Source organism: Salvelinus fontinalis, chromosome 12, assembly GCF_029448725.1.
Source record: "Salvelinus fontinalis isolate EN_2023a chromosome 12, ASM2944872v1, whole genome shotgun sequence".
NCBI classification, from domain to species: Eukaryota; Metazoa; Chordata; class Actinopteri; order Salmoniformes; family Salmonidae; genus Salvelinus; species Salvelinus fontinalis.
Window position 1 is genome coordinate 34,884,409 of NC_074676.1, and position 15,144 is coordinate 34,899,552.

Consider the following 15,144-nt stretch of genomic DNA (forward strand, 5'->3'; position numbering starts at 1 on the left):
GCCAAATAATGAGCTTCTCTCTCACACATGGAACATAGCGTCACATCACTAAACATGCGCATGTGGTCACACAAGGTGGCAACCGAGTCCGAGTACATTAGGGCCACTGAGCATATCATGTGTGTAAAAATATATTTCAAAAGTCCAGTTTTCAGTAGCCTGTCTCATCATTGCAATGCTTTGCCCCACAACCACCACAGGAATTCTTGCCATCATTCTACCTACCTCGCACCAGTGCTGTAATCAATTGTCAATTCACCAATTATCAATGTCTAACATGAATTAATGTCATAAAACATTTCAATTACTGTCTCTCCATGAAACGAACAGAGCATTTATTTTATTTTTTATTTTAATGTAAAAATCTAGTCCTATAGCTAGTCAATGGAAACAGTTAATGATGTGTAAATATTTCTCATATTGTTATCATGGTACTTGACAATCCAGTGCTTTGAATCCTCCCTAAAACAGCCATGGGCAGCTCTCTCATTCACAGTCCATACAACAGCAAACAACAACAACAAACAAACAAACACAATATTGGTACCAACGGGTAACATACCAGATGTATGAATGTGACGTCTCCACTGTCTTTCAATGAGTCCGGGACCAATCTCAATAATTCTCCTGATCATGTCTTTGGGGGCATGAGGATCGTTGAACAGTATCTCAGTGCAGACATATCAGTTATTGAGGGAGAGAGAGGGAAAGAGAGAGAACAAGAGAGTGAGAGACTACGGAATCAGAGACAAGTAACATAAGTGGGAACTGGGGGCTGAATAAAAGGATCCAATTTTGGGGTAAATTCAACCCCTGAATATCACTATTATTGACCCTTATCAATATCACAATCCCACTGCAGTGATATCAATATTATCCCGCTGACTAAGTAATGCTGTGAACCTAATTCCAATCTGAAGTGAACCAAACCTAATACTGATCACCTGGGCCGATAGAAGTGTCTTCGAACTAACTATTCTTGGTGCCCTCATTAATTTAATCAGTTATGAATTCAAACATGCAATCGCATACATTGGCCAAAAATGTATCTTATGCCTGAACTCTCAGGTTTGATCCAAAAAAGCTAAGGGCACACAAAATCAATGCCCTTGTCTGGCCACTGCATTCTCGAGACCTAATTTGTAGTGTGATCTCAGAAGTAGTTCAAAAGAATTCCGGTGGCCTACGGTTGGCATCCTCTTCTAAAGGAGTTGGTGACATTCCCTTCCCTGGATGGAGCAGTGTGGGAAAACAACCTCAAGAAACAGGAGCAATTAAACAGTACCTATGCACTCTGCACAATCCATTTTAATTGGGGCCAAATGTCAAGCGATGTGTGAAATGTCAGAAACCTGTTCTTTAGAGAAAATTGAGAAATAGTGCTTTATAGCTTCAAACCAGTACAAAAAAAGATGAGTCATATCAATGTCGGCACAATGTGTGACACTGGCTTAAAGCAACAAGGCACTATCAACTTAATCCCCACTGAAGTAGAGGAGCAAAACAAGGAAGTACCCCTCCCTGTCACGATCAACAGGACTCACTATTTGGCAGGAAGCGTCTCCTTTCAGAACTGTTTATGCTGACACTTATCACCTAACAAGCATCACTGCCCAACAGCACTTATGAACAGACCTAAAATCTAACAACATATTACTTTCTAAAATGACGTACAAATCGAGAGGCTGATTCGTATAAATTGATTGGATTTTTTGGTGTGAACAGCAATTGTTGTAAACTTGTTGAGTGTGCAAGTCATATCAAAGGAAAGACAGCCATGACATCTGCATGGCTGACTGGTAACAAAGACAGTCATGTGACGATTACTGGCTGACCATTAGGTCGGTATTTATTCCTGCAGTAATTCACCATCAGGAGGGATTCAGCATTCCCCTGAATAAGGAACATTAAACGAGATCTACAAATCAGACGCCTTAGTCAAAGAGAAAGGGTAGTTTTACAAGGTATCCTCCTCTGTCCTGTGCCTGAATGATACTCTCCCCAAATGAACTCAACTCTGAATCTCATGTTGGACCCACAAGATACATGATGTCTTGTCTTGTCTTTATGGGCTCATGTATTGTACTATGTAGTTAGTTGGGGACAATTTATTTTATGAAAGTGATTGAATGATAACTATAAAGGAAATTATTCCTAAGTAACTGCACAGTACAATATGAATATAGATGACTACTGTGTGAATAAGGAGTTAAGTCAATGTATCTCTATAATATAAATGTATGTAGGCTATATAAAAGTACTGCATATTTATCACAACCCACTGGGCACAGACGTCAATTTAACGTCTATTCCACGTTGGTTCAACGTACTTTCATTGAAATGGCGAGGAAACAACGTTGATTCAACCAGTGTGTGCCCAGTGGGAACATGGTAGTGGGAAAAGTCATGATGAACTCAATATAGAACTCACTTCTAATAAACACTAAGTACACTTACTGACAAACATTCCATAACACTTTGGTTGCAAATACCATGTTTATTCAGACTGCTATCCAAAAATAATTGAAAAACTGTGTAATCATTTAAAAACACATGCATTGAATAGAATATGGCATGCACTCAAACTTTGTGTCCATATATTTGTTATTTCCAACTGTGGTAATTCAAAAATAGTTTGAGATGTGTATTCAAAAAGGCAGATGGGTTTTTATGACAGGGCCAAATGTTACTGAAATTCACTGTCTCAAATCAGGTTTATCAAAATACAGCTCAAATGCGGCCCATGCTGGTCCATGAAATGACTGCACTTGGTGGACAAGAAATGCAAATCTTATATTACTATTTAATTCAAAAGTTGTGCTACAAAATGATGACTAGAAAATCCTCAGGAATTGGCTAGCAGCAGCAATTCTATTATTCATAGTGGATTCATATTAGTAAACTCAATGCATAAGGAAAATAACATCCATGCAAAGTAAACCACGCTGTTAACCACAACTTAGCCTAACAACAATCCTTAAATGAAAATAAATGATTGCGGGTGGTCATATCTGTTTGGATGCTTCTCTCTTTGTTCTTATATTTGTGTTCCAGCAGCCACCGAGTAGACTTCAGCAAGGACAACTTGGTCTTCCTCCTGGCATTTCTTTCCTCCTGTTCCTCAGTGGGGCCAAACAGTTTGGGTTCCTTTGGCCCAGTGTCTTTGGTACAAGTAGTGTGAGTGGTCATATCTCTTTGGCTGCCTCTTTCTTTGTTATTCTCTCTGTGGTCCAGCAGCTGCAGAGTACCCTGGAACAAAGATGCCTCTGCCCTGGTCCCGGCCTGCCTTTCCTCCTCTTCCTTAGTGGGGCAATAATACTTTTTAGCATAGTCTCCCAGCATCCTCCCATAGTATCCTTGTAAACCAATGTCACTATTATTTATTTGTCTCAGCACTCTGTCAGCTGTCTGTAGCACTTTCTCCAGGTTCTGGTAGTCCTCTGAGAGGGCTGCAGCCACCCTGCAGTGCTCCTGCTGCTGCCAATGCAGCTTATGGTGCTGCTCCTGAAGCTCTGATCGGAGGGGCTGCTACTGTGAGAGGACAGAATTGTGTTTGAAGATCCGAAATTGGTGGTCAGAGTAAAGGTTCTTGCACATGGACTTCAAGGCTTTGTTCTTTGTCTGCATGGCCCTGTACTAACTGGTCAGAGTCTGGAGTTTGTTTGGAGGCCCTGGAGTTTGTTTGGAGGCCCTGGTAGTCTGCCTCAACATCCTGGAACTTAGATTTGAGGCTGTGATGCTGAACTAGGAGGGTTTGATGTTTAGAGGCCATTGTTTTCTGCTCAGAGATCAGCTCCTAGTATTCAGCGAGGAGGCTGTGATGATCCCAGAGGAGTGCCTGATGCTCACCCTCCAACACTTGGTGTTGCCACATCAGGGCTTGGTGCTGCCACATCAGGACTTGGTGCTGCCACATCAGGACTTGGTGCTGCCACATCAGGGCTTGGTGCTGCCACATAAGTGCTTGGTGCTGCTACATAAGTGCTTGGTGCTGTGCCTTCAGAGCCTCATATGCTGAGCTCTCTGTCTGGAGCCTCTCACTCAGCTGGACACTGTAGACTTTTGCTGTGTCCAAAGCTGACTTCAGATCTTTGACCATGGCCTCACCTTCCAGGGCTAGACTCTTCTCATGGAATTTCTTAGCCTTGACAATCTCCGAGGCCACAGACTCCTCCAGGTCACTGCAGACTGCTCTGGTCTCATAAAGCTCCTCCAGCACACTCTAATGCTTGGTCGCCTCGAGGTCAGTCTGGAGCTTCTGTCTTCTGATCTTTTCATTTGATAGTTCAGAGGTCATTTTGATGGTGCTTAGACTAATTTCTGCATTTACTTGAAGGAAGGCCTTTACTTGAGCCCTCAGGTCCTGCCCTTGGGAGCTCAGATCTCGCTTTTCAGAGATCCCTATCTCTCTCTTTCAGCTGGTCACTTTGAGCTTTATCTGCAGATGTAGCAGACTTCAACTCATATAGGTCTTTCACCATAGCTGTTGGCTCCTGCCCTGTTCCTCTGCCAGCTCAGAGGCCAGTTGGTCAGAGATTATCCTTGGTTTTGCTCTGTTCCTGATTGGCCATTCAGCTCCAGCTCCTCAGCCTCAAGCTTCTTGATCTTGTGCTGCTCCGTTTTAAAGTCTGAAGCAATTTTGTTGTCTCTCAGCCGGAGCTGTGTGTTTGTGCAATGCTCCTCGTCCAGTGAAGCCTGTAGAACAGCTTTAGCTGCCCTCTCCTTCTTCAGAGCCTCCCTCTGTGCAGCCAACTCTGAATCCTCCCCATGGGATGGACGTGCAGCAAGGGACAAAGATTACTTGTTCCCTTCCTCAGCAGACTTTTTCTTGCTGGTAAAGGCAGATAATGTGGACGAGGCAGCCTGTTCCTGGACCTCCTGAACAATAGATGAGGCAGACTTCTCCTGCCTCTCCTCAACAATAGTGGTAGGGGAAGCAGCATCACACGGAGGTATCTCATTTTAGTATGTGACCACTCTTAGAGCATATTTTACTCACATTAAGAATAACGGTATAATGATTCTTACCAGTGTCCTCAGGATGTAAGGGACTAGGGGCCTTGACTTCCTCAATGGAACTGTTCTCCACACCGTGGCTGGTTGAACCAAAGATGGCAGAGCATTTGTAGGATGTACATTTCTCCTGGACGTCCTGTACTTCCTCAACAATAGAGACAGACTTCGATTGCACTACCTCAAGGATAGAGGCAGACTTCTCCTGCACATCATCAACAGAGACAGAATTCTCCTTCACATCCTCAACAACAGAGACAGAATTCTCCTGCATATCCTCAACACAGGAAGTTGGTGGCACCTTAATTGGGGAGAAAAGGCTCATGGTAATGCCTGGAGCGAATCAGTGGAATGGTATCAAATATATCAAACACGTGGTTTCCAGGTGTTTGATGCTATTCCATTTGCTCTGTTCCGTTCTCCCCTCAGCAGCCTCCACTGATCCTCAATGATAGAAACAGACTTCTCTGTCTGCTTCCTAGATTCCTAATTCAGCAACATCACATGAAACAGAGGCATCTAGTATTAATATGGGGCCTATGTTGTAGCATCTTTACTCACAGTGAGAATGATTCTTACCAGCGAATTCTTACCATATAATTCATGTTGAAAATTCGTAACATATTATACAAATGAATGATGGACATACACAAATTAAAAAATACCATTCCAAACATAACATATTATACTGATTTGAGTGTCCCGGATTTCCGTTTACTATGCCTGCGTTTACACAGGCAGCCCAATTCTGATCTTTTTCTCACTAATTGTTTTTTGACCAGTCAGATCAGCTCTGAAAAAGTGTCGATGTGAAAAGCTCTGATGTGATTGGTCAAACAACCAATTAGTGGAAAAATATCAGAATTGGGCTGCCTGTGTAAACGCAGCCTTTGTTGAAGTGGTTGCAAAAATGTTTGTTCTATGTATGATTACAAAAATAATTTGAGAATATATGGAATAGTACAAAGTGAAAACGTATTATTGAATGAAGCATCTGCCAGGCACATGCCCTTTTCTGATTATTCTTTTCATTGATCCCGTTTGCCCAGTTCCAATTTAGTCTTGATGCACACACAGCACGGCACTATGCAGGGAGTTGGGGGTCAATCATTTAGAATTAAATTAACTCAGTGAATTGCATTCTCATCTATGGATCATGTGGACATAAATATCTTTCATAAATAGTTATCATGGTATGAAATCACTATATGTTACTTGTATGCATGTTGTATTTTCAGTACATTTGTCAGAAAAGTTACATTTTTTTAAATTAAAGATAGCTAAGATCACCCACTGACAATCATTCTCAAACAATGCAAAATTATGGTTGCGAATACCATGTTTATTCTGACTTTTGTCAGAAAAATTATTGAAACAAGCAATAAAAGTATAGGCATTGAATAGAATATGGCAAGTACTCAAGCTTCTGATGTGTCTACTCATTAAGATTGACTTAAATGCCAAGCATTGAGTTGGAGTACTACATCTTGAGAGTTTAAAATTCATTACACACTTGACTACATTTACGTTATAAAATGTCACTGTACAATAAAGGTTTCGTATGTCGCATATCGATATAATGTATTGTCAAGAAAACCCTTAACTAGAACTATAAAGACAAATTCTAATATTACAAAAAGTAGCATAGATTTTTTTATCTGAGGTTCCTTGTATGTTCATAAAATGTCCAACTTCATGATCTATGGAAATTAAATTAACTATAGTTCATATGTACAGAAAACAGATGAGTTTGTGATGCATCTTGCTAATCTATGACAGGCCAAATTTAACAAAATCTCTCAAAGCAGGTTTTTCAAAGCAAAGCTCAACAGGGACACCTGCTGTTCCATTAAGTAACTGCACTTGAACATTCAATTATTTCGCAATTCTCACTTGCAGTCTTTCAGCAAGAAATTCAAACTGTTGAGCTCAACAACACTACCCAGTTAACATTCAGATCCAAGTCCAAACTTAGCATGAAACAAAACATGTTACTGGTTCAATACATGAGAAGTGATGGCAATTGTACCTACACTAATTCATGAGGATGGAATGGGGGTGGCACAAAACAATGAAGCTGTGAAAATCTTCAGCAGATGGTTAGCAACACGTGTAGAGTAAATCAATATCAGGAACTTCCATGCATGAGGAGAAATTGCATTCATACAAAGAAAAGCTGGAGAAAAAACCCATGAATACCTTATTCATATAACTGCTACAATGTTTTCACACTCCCCCTCAAAATTTCCTAAGACAGAAAGAAACTATGGTTCAATTCTAGACAACTTTGAGGCCTTTAGGAAGGCAGCCCTTGTGTTACGAGCCTGGTGCTCATAGCAGGCTGGCCAGGCTGGATGTTGGGCCGTTCTGGGCTTGAAACTGCTCAGGTGGTGGGCCGTCCGTCCACTGTCACAGAGAAGAGAGAGACAGATTAGTTGTTAATTACCCATCTGAGCCAGACAGACAGTCATACAGATTGATAGAGAAGACATAGGACAGACTGAAAAACACAGCTAAACAAGCTATATCATCGATCTACAAACTACAACTTTGATGGCAGTAATAATGAAAGATAAAAAGTTAACATGGATAAGTTGATAAGTACGCTGATGAGGTTGTGTTCGGGGAGGCTGCAGGCAGCGATGTGGTCTTGGAGAAGCTGCTGCGAGAAGTTCTGGTGCATCTGAGCTGCTTCATGGGCATCTATGGTGTTTCCCAGGGCCTTATTCAGATCTACAAGGACAAGACAAAAACAATGTGGTCAAGGAAACCTACCTCAAATACTTTAAGCCTAGTAGGGAGTAATGAAGCTCAAACCAAAGAAAGAACATGTGCAGGTGTGGGCATACCTTTTAAAAGGGCCGAGGACCACAGCTGGACAGACATGTCAGGGATCTTGCTGGCCAGCTGCATCGCTGGAACCACCATGTTGTTGCTCTCCTGGAGAAAAACAACAACATATTGTTATGCAACCTACAGAAGCAAAATATTTTGCCGCAAACACGTTGAATAAAATGTAGAAACAGTACGGCATGGACAAAAAAAGGTGAAAGGTTTGTATATGGGACACAGGCACACATTTTTTGTTGTATTGTTTGTACTATTATGTTTTTATTTTTAGTATATCGTTGTATTTTACATTTGTGTGACCTTGTTTCCTAGTCTATCAGTCTATCAGTGTCTTGTTACTTGTGGACCCCGGGAATAATAGATGCTGCTTCAGCAAAGGCTCATGGGGATCCGAATATACCAATAAATAAACCAACAGGGGCAGGGTAGACGTTTCTGGCAAAAGATCCATTTGTGACCATTGTGGAGTGATCTTACCCTGTGGTTTCCCAGTACATAGAATATATGGCCTAGCAGAACCAGTGAGCAGGCTGTCAGTCTATTCAGGTCCTCCGCGTTGGACATCTTCAGAGTTTCTCTAAGGAACCGTCTGCAATAAGAATATCATTATGAAATTATTATTTCCCAATTCCCACTGAAAGTTTGAGGAACTTATGGGACACTTCTCAGCAACTCAGTAAAAGAGGTGGGGGAGACTTACTTGGCCTCGTTGTAGCGTCCTTGAAAGAAGGACAAGAGTCCTCGGACGTAGAAGGCTGCAGCGCGGAGACAGTGAGAGCTGCAACAAACACACATCAGTCAACTCGAAGTCAATACACCTTCTCACCAACAGGCTGCACACGTAGCCTTAAAGAAAAAGGTATTTGGTTCTCATGAGCAAGATTGAGTAACCATTAAAATCTGTTATGCAATACGCGCTTACACACCTCACAGGAAAGTTATGATCAGGGTTTATCCTCTCAAGGAGACTGTAGAGCTTTAAAAGAAAGAACAAAGTTAATACAGTTGACAATTTATTTTGAGTAAAAATGAATAGTGTGTGTGTGTGTGTGTATGTGTATCTACCAACCTCCTGGTGTCTGTTTCCTTCCCTGATGTAGACGCTAGCCAGGTTTGTTACAATGAACGCCCACAGCTCCTGGTGTGTGGTTAGCTGGGGAAAAAACACACAGATTTACTCACCATCACAAATGTGACAATGTAAAACATATTAAACACATGCAGACATAAACCCGTATAATAAGCTTAGCGTTACGACTTACGTCACTTACCCGCAAAGCGGCGGTGAACTGTGCCTCTGCATTGTCCATACAGTTGACAGATATGCAATACAGGCCCTGAGAAATGGAACAGCATATACACAAAGTTGAGTATTTTAGAGATACAGTAGCCCCAGTTACAGAAGTGGGGTGGTAACTGTTATTCAAGGCAGTGAATTGAGGGTATGTCTTCTGGGCGAAGGTTTAAAATACTCACTAGTAGAGTGTGAAGCTGGGCAGCGTGATTGGTGAATAACCTGGGGGACTGTTGGCACAGTTGGCAGACCTGGGAGATCTGGGATACGGGGAGAAAAAGTAATCATCCTCATAAATGACATGGTGCTCCTAATCTCTATCCTATCTCAACTGCCAATGGGCACGAAAATGCCTATCATATAGTTCCGTAGCTACTTTTATTAAACTTTTAACATTCCACTATAACTTCATTTCAGAGTGAATGAGTAAAGTTGAACAGAAATAAAAATGGGTCAACAGTTGGTTCTATACTACCTCTTGTAATGCGGTGGCCTTGTGACCAGTGACTAGTCGGCACATGATGATGTGCTCCAGCAGAATGACCTGGAAAGTGGAGAGGATGGGACTGCTGTCCAGCACTGAAATAGAGGTTGAGCCAAGAAGACCTTTTAGACAACAGTGAGTGTTAAACAGAGGTGAGATAAGTGGGCTTCAAATCACATACTTTTTAGTTTCTCAAGCTGCATGAGTGCTTTGTCTGTGTATTTCTGTGCCTTCTCCAAATACCCTGCTTGCATGGAGTGCATGACAGTCACCTGGAACATATAGAGAACAAGGTTATTACCAGGGTTGGGGAATATCTGATTACATGTAATCAGCTATGTAATCTGATTTTTTTTATGTATATAATAATTTGTAATCCATTACCAGCAAAAATATTGTAATCAGATTACAGATACTTTTGGGAAAAAATTGGATTACTTTCTGTTTTCTCAGTGACAAATTCAGCATAAAAAAAAGGTTTGTTCCACCTGAGCGAGTCTGACCACTATGATGACACACCAAATGCGTTTGGTGGATCCTTTTTGTCTTCTTCTAATGCCTCTTAAGTGGCAAATTATCAGATTAAATATGAGTTTGGGTAATCCAAAAGTTACGTTACGGACTACAATTTTGGACAGGTAACGAGTAACTAACGGATTACATTTAGTAAGTAACCTACCCAACCCTGGTTATTACTAAGGCTGTGACGATACAGTATTGCAATAGTTTATCCATGGCAAAAATGAAAACACGAAGCAGACCTTTAACTTCTTTGGGTTAGTGGGCAGTATTTTCACGTCTGGATGAAAAGCATGCCCAGAGTAAACGGCCTGCTACAAAGCCATAAAAGTTAGAATATGCATATTATTAGTAGATTTGAATAGAAAACACTCTGAAGTTTCTAAAACTGTTTGAATGATGTCTGAGTATAACAGAACTCATCAGGCAGGCAAAAACCTGTGAAAAAATCCAACCAGGAAGTGAGAAATCTGATGTTGATCGATTTTCAACTCAGCTCCTATTGAAGATACAGTGGGATATTGGTAATGTTGCACTTCCTAAGGCTTCCACAAGATGTCAACAGTCGTTAGAACCTTGTCTGATGCCTCTACTGTTTAGTGGGGCCGAAGGAGAGAGGAATGAGTCAGGTCTGACATGAAGTGAACATGCTCTGACCCTGCGCGTTCACGTGAGAGCAAGCTCTGTTCCATCGCACTTCTGAAGACACAGGAATACTCCGGTTGGAACATTATTGAAAAATGATGTTAAAAACATACTAAAGATTGATTCAATACTTTGTTTGTCATGTTTTTACGGACTGTAATATAACTTTTTTTACTTTTCGTCCGTACTTTCCGCTGGACCTGCCCACGCGTCGTGAGTTTGGAAAGTGTACTGAACGCTAGAACAACAAGGAGGAATTTGGACATAAATGATGGACATTATCGAACAAAACAAACATTTATTGTGGAACTGCGATTCCTGGGAGTGCATTCTGATGAAGATCAAAGGTAAGTGAATGTTTATATTGTTACTTCTGACTTCTGTTGACTGCATAATATGGCGGCTATATTTGTGTGTTGATTGGGCTCTGAGCGCCGACTCAGATTATTGCATCGTTTGCTTTTTTCGTAAAGCTTTTTAAAACTCTGACACAGCGGTTGCATTAAGGAGAAGTGCATCTAAAATTCCATGCATAACAGTTGTATCTTTTAGCAATGTTTATTATGAGTATTTCTGTAAATTGATGTGGCTCTCTGCAAAATCACCAGATGTTTATGGAACTACTGAACATAACGCGCCAATGTAAACTGAGATTTTTGGATATAAATACGAACTTTATCGAACAAAACATACATGTATTGTGTAACAAGAAGTCTTATGAGGGTCATCTGATGAAGATCATCAAAGCTTAGTGATTAATTTTATCTATATTTCTGCTTTTTGTGAATCCTCTCTTTGGCTGGAAAAATGGCTGTGTTATTCTGTGAATAGGCACTCACCTAACATAATCGTTTAGTTTGCTTTCGTCGTAAAGCTTTTTTGAAATTGGACACTGTGGCTGGATTTACAACAAGTGTATCTTTAAAATGGTGTAAAATACATGTATGTTTGAGGAATTTTAATTATGGGATTTCTGTTGTTTTGAATTTGGCGCCCTGCACTTTCACTGGCTGTTGAAGAGGTGGGCTAACGTCTCATGTACCCTAGAGAGGTTTTAAGAACCTGCTGTATGTAGAATATTGTGTACAATAGCTTGTAAAATAAATACATTTTACTCTGGATGAAAACATGATGATGTTTGTTTACAAGATTAGTAAAGACGCATTGTGTTTTGTTTACTATCGGGATACTGGGATCATTCCTGCCCTAGTTATTACCATGTAACATGTTGCTATTACCACAGTATAGCCATCCAATCCTTTCAGATCTGCACAAGTATATAGGGCGGAATCAGTCCTCAGGCATCAGGTGAATGACGAAGAGATTGGGCTCACCAGGTAGACAAGAACACACATGTGCTCTTTGGGCAGCCAGTGGAAGAGGTCAGCCGGGTTACTGGGCAGGATCTCATCGTCGTGGAGTGTAGAGATAGTCTGGATGCACTGCTGCAGCTGCTTCAGACAGGGCTTCACACTCTTCACCTGCAGCACACAACGTAAGGAAGGGGTGGGTCCCTATCAATGCAACTACTTAACAATTACAATTTATTTTTGAACAGGGGTGCACCCCTGTTGTCATAGGTGTCCTTAATTGACTGTCCTTGACAAGCGTTGTGCACCTTGGTCTTAGCCAAGAGGAGTCCTTACCTGTCCAGCATCCAGGTAGTGTGTGACCTGCAGCACCAGAAAGAAGACCCTAAGAGACTCTTTCTGGATGGGGTTTCCCTGCCAGTTCTCCACGATGGTCCCACACAGAGTGAGCAGAGGGTGCACCTCCCCCAGCTTCCTCTCCATCAGTAGGAGCTGATACACAGGACAAAAAGACACATTATGGTAAAGACTATCCAGTGCAAAAAATGTTTTTATTTCCATCCTTTAAAAGGGATACTTTGGGATTTTGGCAATGAGAACCTCCCCAGAGTCAGATGAACACGTGGATACCATTGTTATGCTTCTGTGTGCAGTTTGAAAGAAATTGCCAACTAGTGCTAGCGCAGACTGGAAGGACGTCTATGGTATATTGCGAAACTACCTCTAACTTCCTTCATTCTGGACGCAGAGACATAAAAATTGTATCCACAAGTTCATCTGACTCTGGGGTAATAGATAATGGGCCTCATTGCCAAAATCCTGAAGTATCCCTTTAAGTGCATAACATACTCAAGATATCTGTTTACCCTTATTAAATGCAAAAGACAGCCATTCAAAATTATGCATTTTCATAACAAAGAATTTGAGACTTACCATTCCTTTACTCAGGAGAAACAACGCTCTGTGAAAGCATACATCACCTATTCAGTCTATCGTTATAGGTAAATGTAAATGAAGTCTATTGGAGGGCATGTTGAATAACATCGCTCTTGTTTCAATGATGAATCAATGTGGACATAAAAAGTAAATAGTTCATAGCATCAAGGTTACAGCACCTGGTATATTCCGAGCCCACCACTCTGGCGTACTCAGCACCGACACCCAGGAGGTCACATGCAGACACAAGGTCCTTCTCTAGAGTGTGCAGTTGCTGATAGGGTAAAAAAAAGAGAGAAATTCAATACATTGCAATGTATCAGTCTACAACCAAACATCCAACAGAAAGGTGCCGTCTATCAGATGGGACGTTAAACGGGTGACCTGACTCTCTGTAGTCACTAAAGATCCCATGGCACTTACCGTAAGAGTAGGGGTGTTAACCCTGGTGCCCTGGCTAAATTCCCAATCTGGCCCCAATCATACCCAACTTCCAATTGGCTCATTCATCCCCCCTCCTTTCCCCTATAACTATTCCTCAGGTCATGGCTGTAAATGAGAATGTGTTCTCAGTCAATTTACCTGGTAAAATAAGGGTTAAAAAAAATACAACTATTCAGTTCAGTCAGTATTTACAATAAAGCACGACACAACGTACCGCCAGTTGAAACAGCAGGCGGCAGTGCCAATAGGGAGTCTGCTGTGAGATCTGAATTGCCTTTCGCAGTAAAGGCTTTGCAGAATCCACCAGATTCTGAAAACAGAACATGCAGAGTCATAACTACTCTACCTTACACTTGCATATAAACATGTTTTTCAAATGGATCTCCAGACAGCAAAAGATTTAAAATGTATTTTAGCTTTATTTACCGGTACCTGCTGACAGTAGAGTTCTGATAAAAGACTTGCAGCCTCAAATTTAACATCTTCAAACTGTGGGATCTGAGATATTCCATGAAGGAAACCTCATCAAATCAAAGTGTATTGGTCGGGTACACAGATTTGCAAATGTTATCACTGGTGCAGTGAAATGCTTGTGTTTCTAGCTCCAACATTGCTGTAATAATACCTAGCAATATGCACAATCTTGACATGTAATTTGACTACTGAGATGTGCTTGGAGCAGCAAACACACATCTGAGAAATGTTCTGAAGAATTGCACATTGTAATGCTAGTTGGTAATACCCTATATGCCATTTAACAAACGCTTTTATCCAATGCGACTTACAGTCATGCATGCATACCTTTTACGTACGCAAATCGATCCCACAACCCATACTCTACCAACTGAGTTTCAGAGGATTACGCTCTGTGTTGGTCCCCAGCTAGTGTTGGGGTTGAAACCATATCATTGAAAAGGATACTTGTTGTGAAATGAACCACTAAAAAGATAAGAGATGTTAGAGACAAAATACACATTATAGATGCATAACTTAGTCAAAGTAATCAACTCTTAGCAACTTGTAACACAGTGAAGCTAGCTAACGTTACAGTAGATGCAATAGGACTGGCGGCTAAAATATCATGCGAGCTAACTAACAAATACTATTCTGAATGCAATTACATATGAATGAAATTATCAAAGGGTCAGGATCTAAAGCTAGCAATACAACTTTTTCCCATTTGACTATAGGAGACCCCGATTAGCGCATCTCTGACTCCATCCTCGAGCTTTCTCAAACTCTCCCTCCTCACCGCTTTCTCCAAGTGGCTCCGCGCGAGCTCGCTGTTCTTCGTATGATGATAGAGGACCGAGCCTAGTTGAAGATGAGTTCTTGCCTCAACCCTTTGCGGAGGTTTAAACTGGAAAACAGCTTGAAGACAATGTACACACAGACGAATTTTGGGTGGGCTTGAGGTGCGGAAATGTTCTGCAAAGCCGAGAAGGGCGAGGTACCAAGATTCCGGGGCCTCTACGTTGGACGCCATTTTCCCAATAACAACAACTATTGAGCACCGTGTCACCCTCGCGTGTTTTCGACTACAAGCGAGATCTTTGTTTTTGAAAACATCTATGGTACCTGTAGTCCAAAACAAGTACGTGCCGTACGTGCTATATTTGTAGTCCAAACAAGTACGTGCCGTACGTGCT

The 15,144-nt window shown here is 41.3% G+C and overlaps 1 protein-coding gene across 4 annotated transcripts; it reads right to left on the reverse strand.

The window, feature by feature from the left end:
* Nucleotides 1–6,334: 6,334 nt before the first annotated feature.
* LOC129867236 (MAU2 chromatid cohesion factor homolog) lies at nt 6,335–15,123 on the reverse strand. 4 transcript variants are annotated; one of them, XM_055940513.1, is made up of 19 exons: nt 14,748–15,123; nt 14,417–14,434; nt 13,922–13,993; nt 13,710–13,805; nt 13,231–13,325; nt 13,049–13,076; nt 12,452–12,607; nt 12,140–12,286; nt 9,823–9,913; nt 9,633–9,736; nt 9,340–9,417; nt 9,126–9,200; nt 8,933–9,016; nt 8,790–8,839; nt 8,564–8,641; nt 8,341–8,452; nt 7,863–7,953; nt 7,619–7,746; nt 6,335–7,419 (listed from the first exon to the last, which is right to left on the reverse strand). In XM_055940513.1, the coding sequence occupies exons 1-19, from the start codon at nt 14,979–14,981 to the stop codon at nt 7,345–7,347; spliced, it is 1,812 nt and encodes a 603-aa protein (XP_055796488.1). In that variant the 5' UTR covers nt 14,982–15,123; the 3' UTR covers nt 6,335–7,344. The 4 variants fall into 4 exon arrangements, with proteins under 4 accessions (XP_055796488.1, XP_055796485.1, XP_055796487.1 ...); XM_055940510.1 differs by having other exon boundaries at nt 13,928–13,993; nt 14,748–15,034; XM_055940512.1 differs by having other exon boundaries at nt 9,135–9,200; nt 13,928–13,993; nt 14,748–15,033.
* Nucleotides 15,124–15,144: the final 21 nt, after the last annotated feature.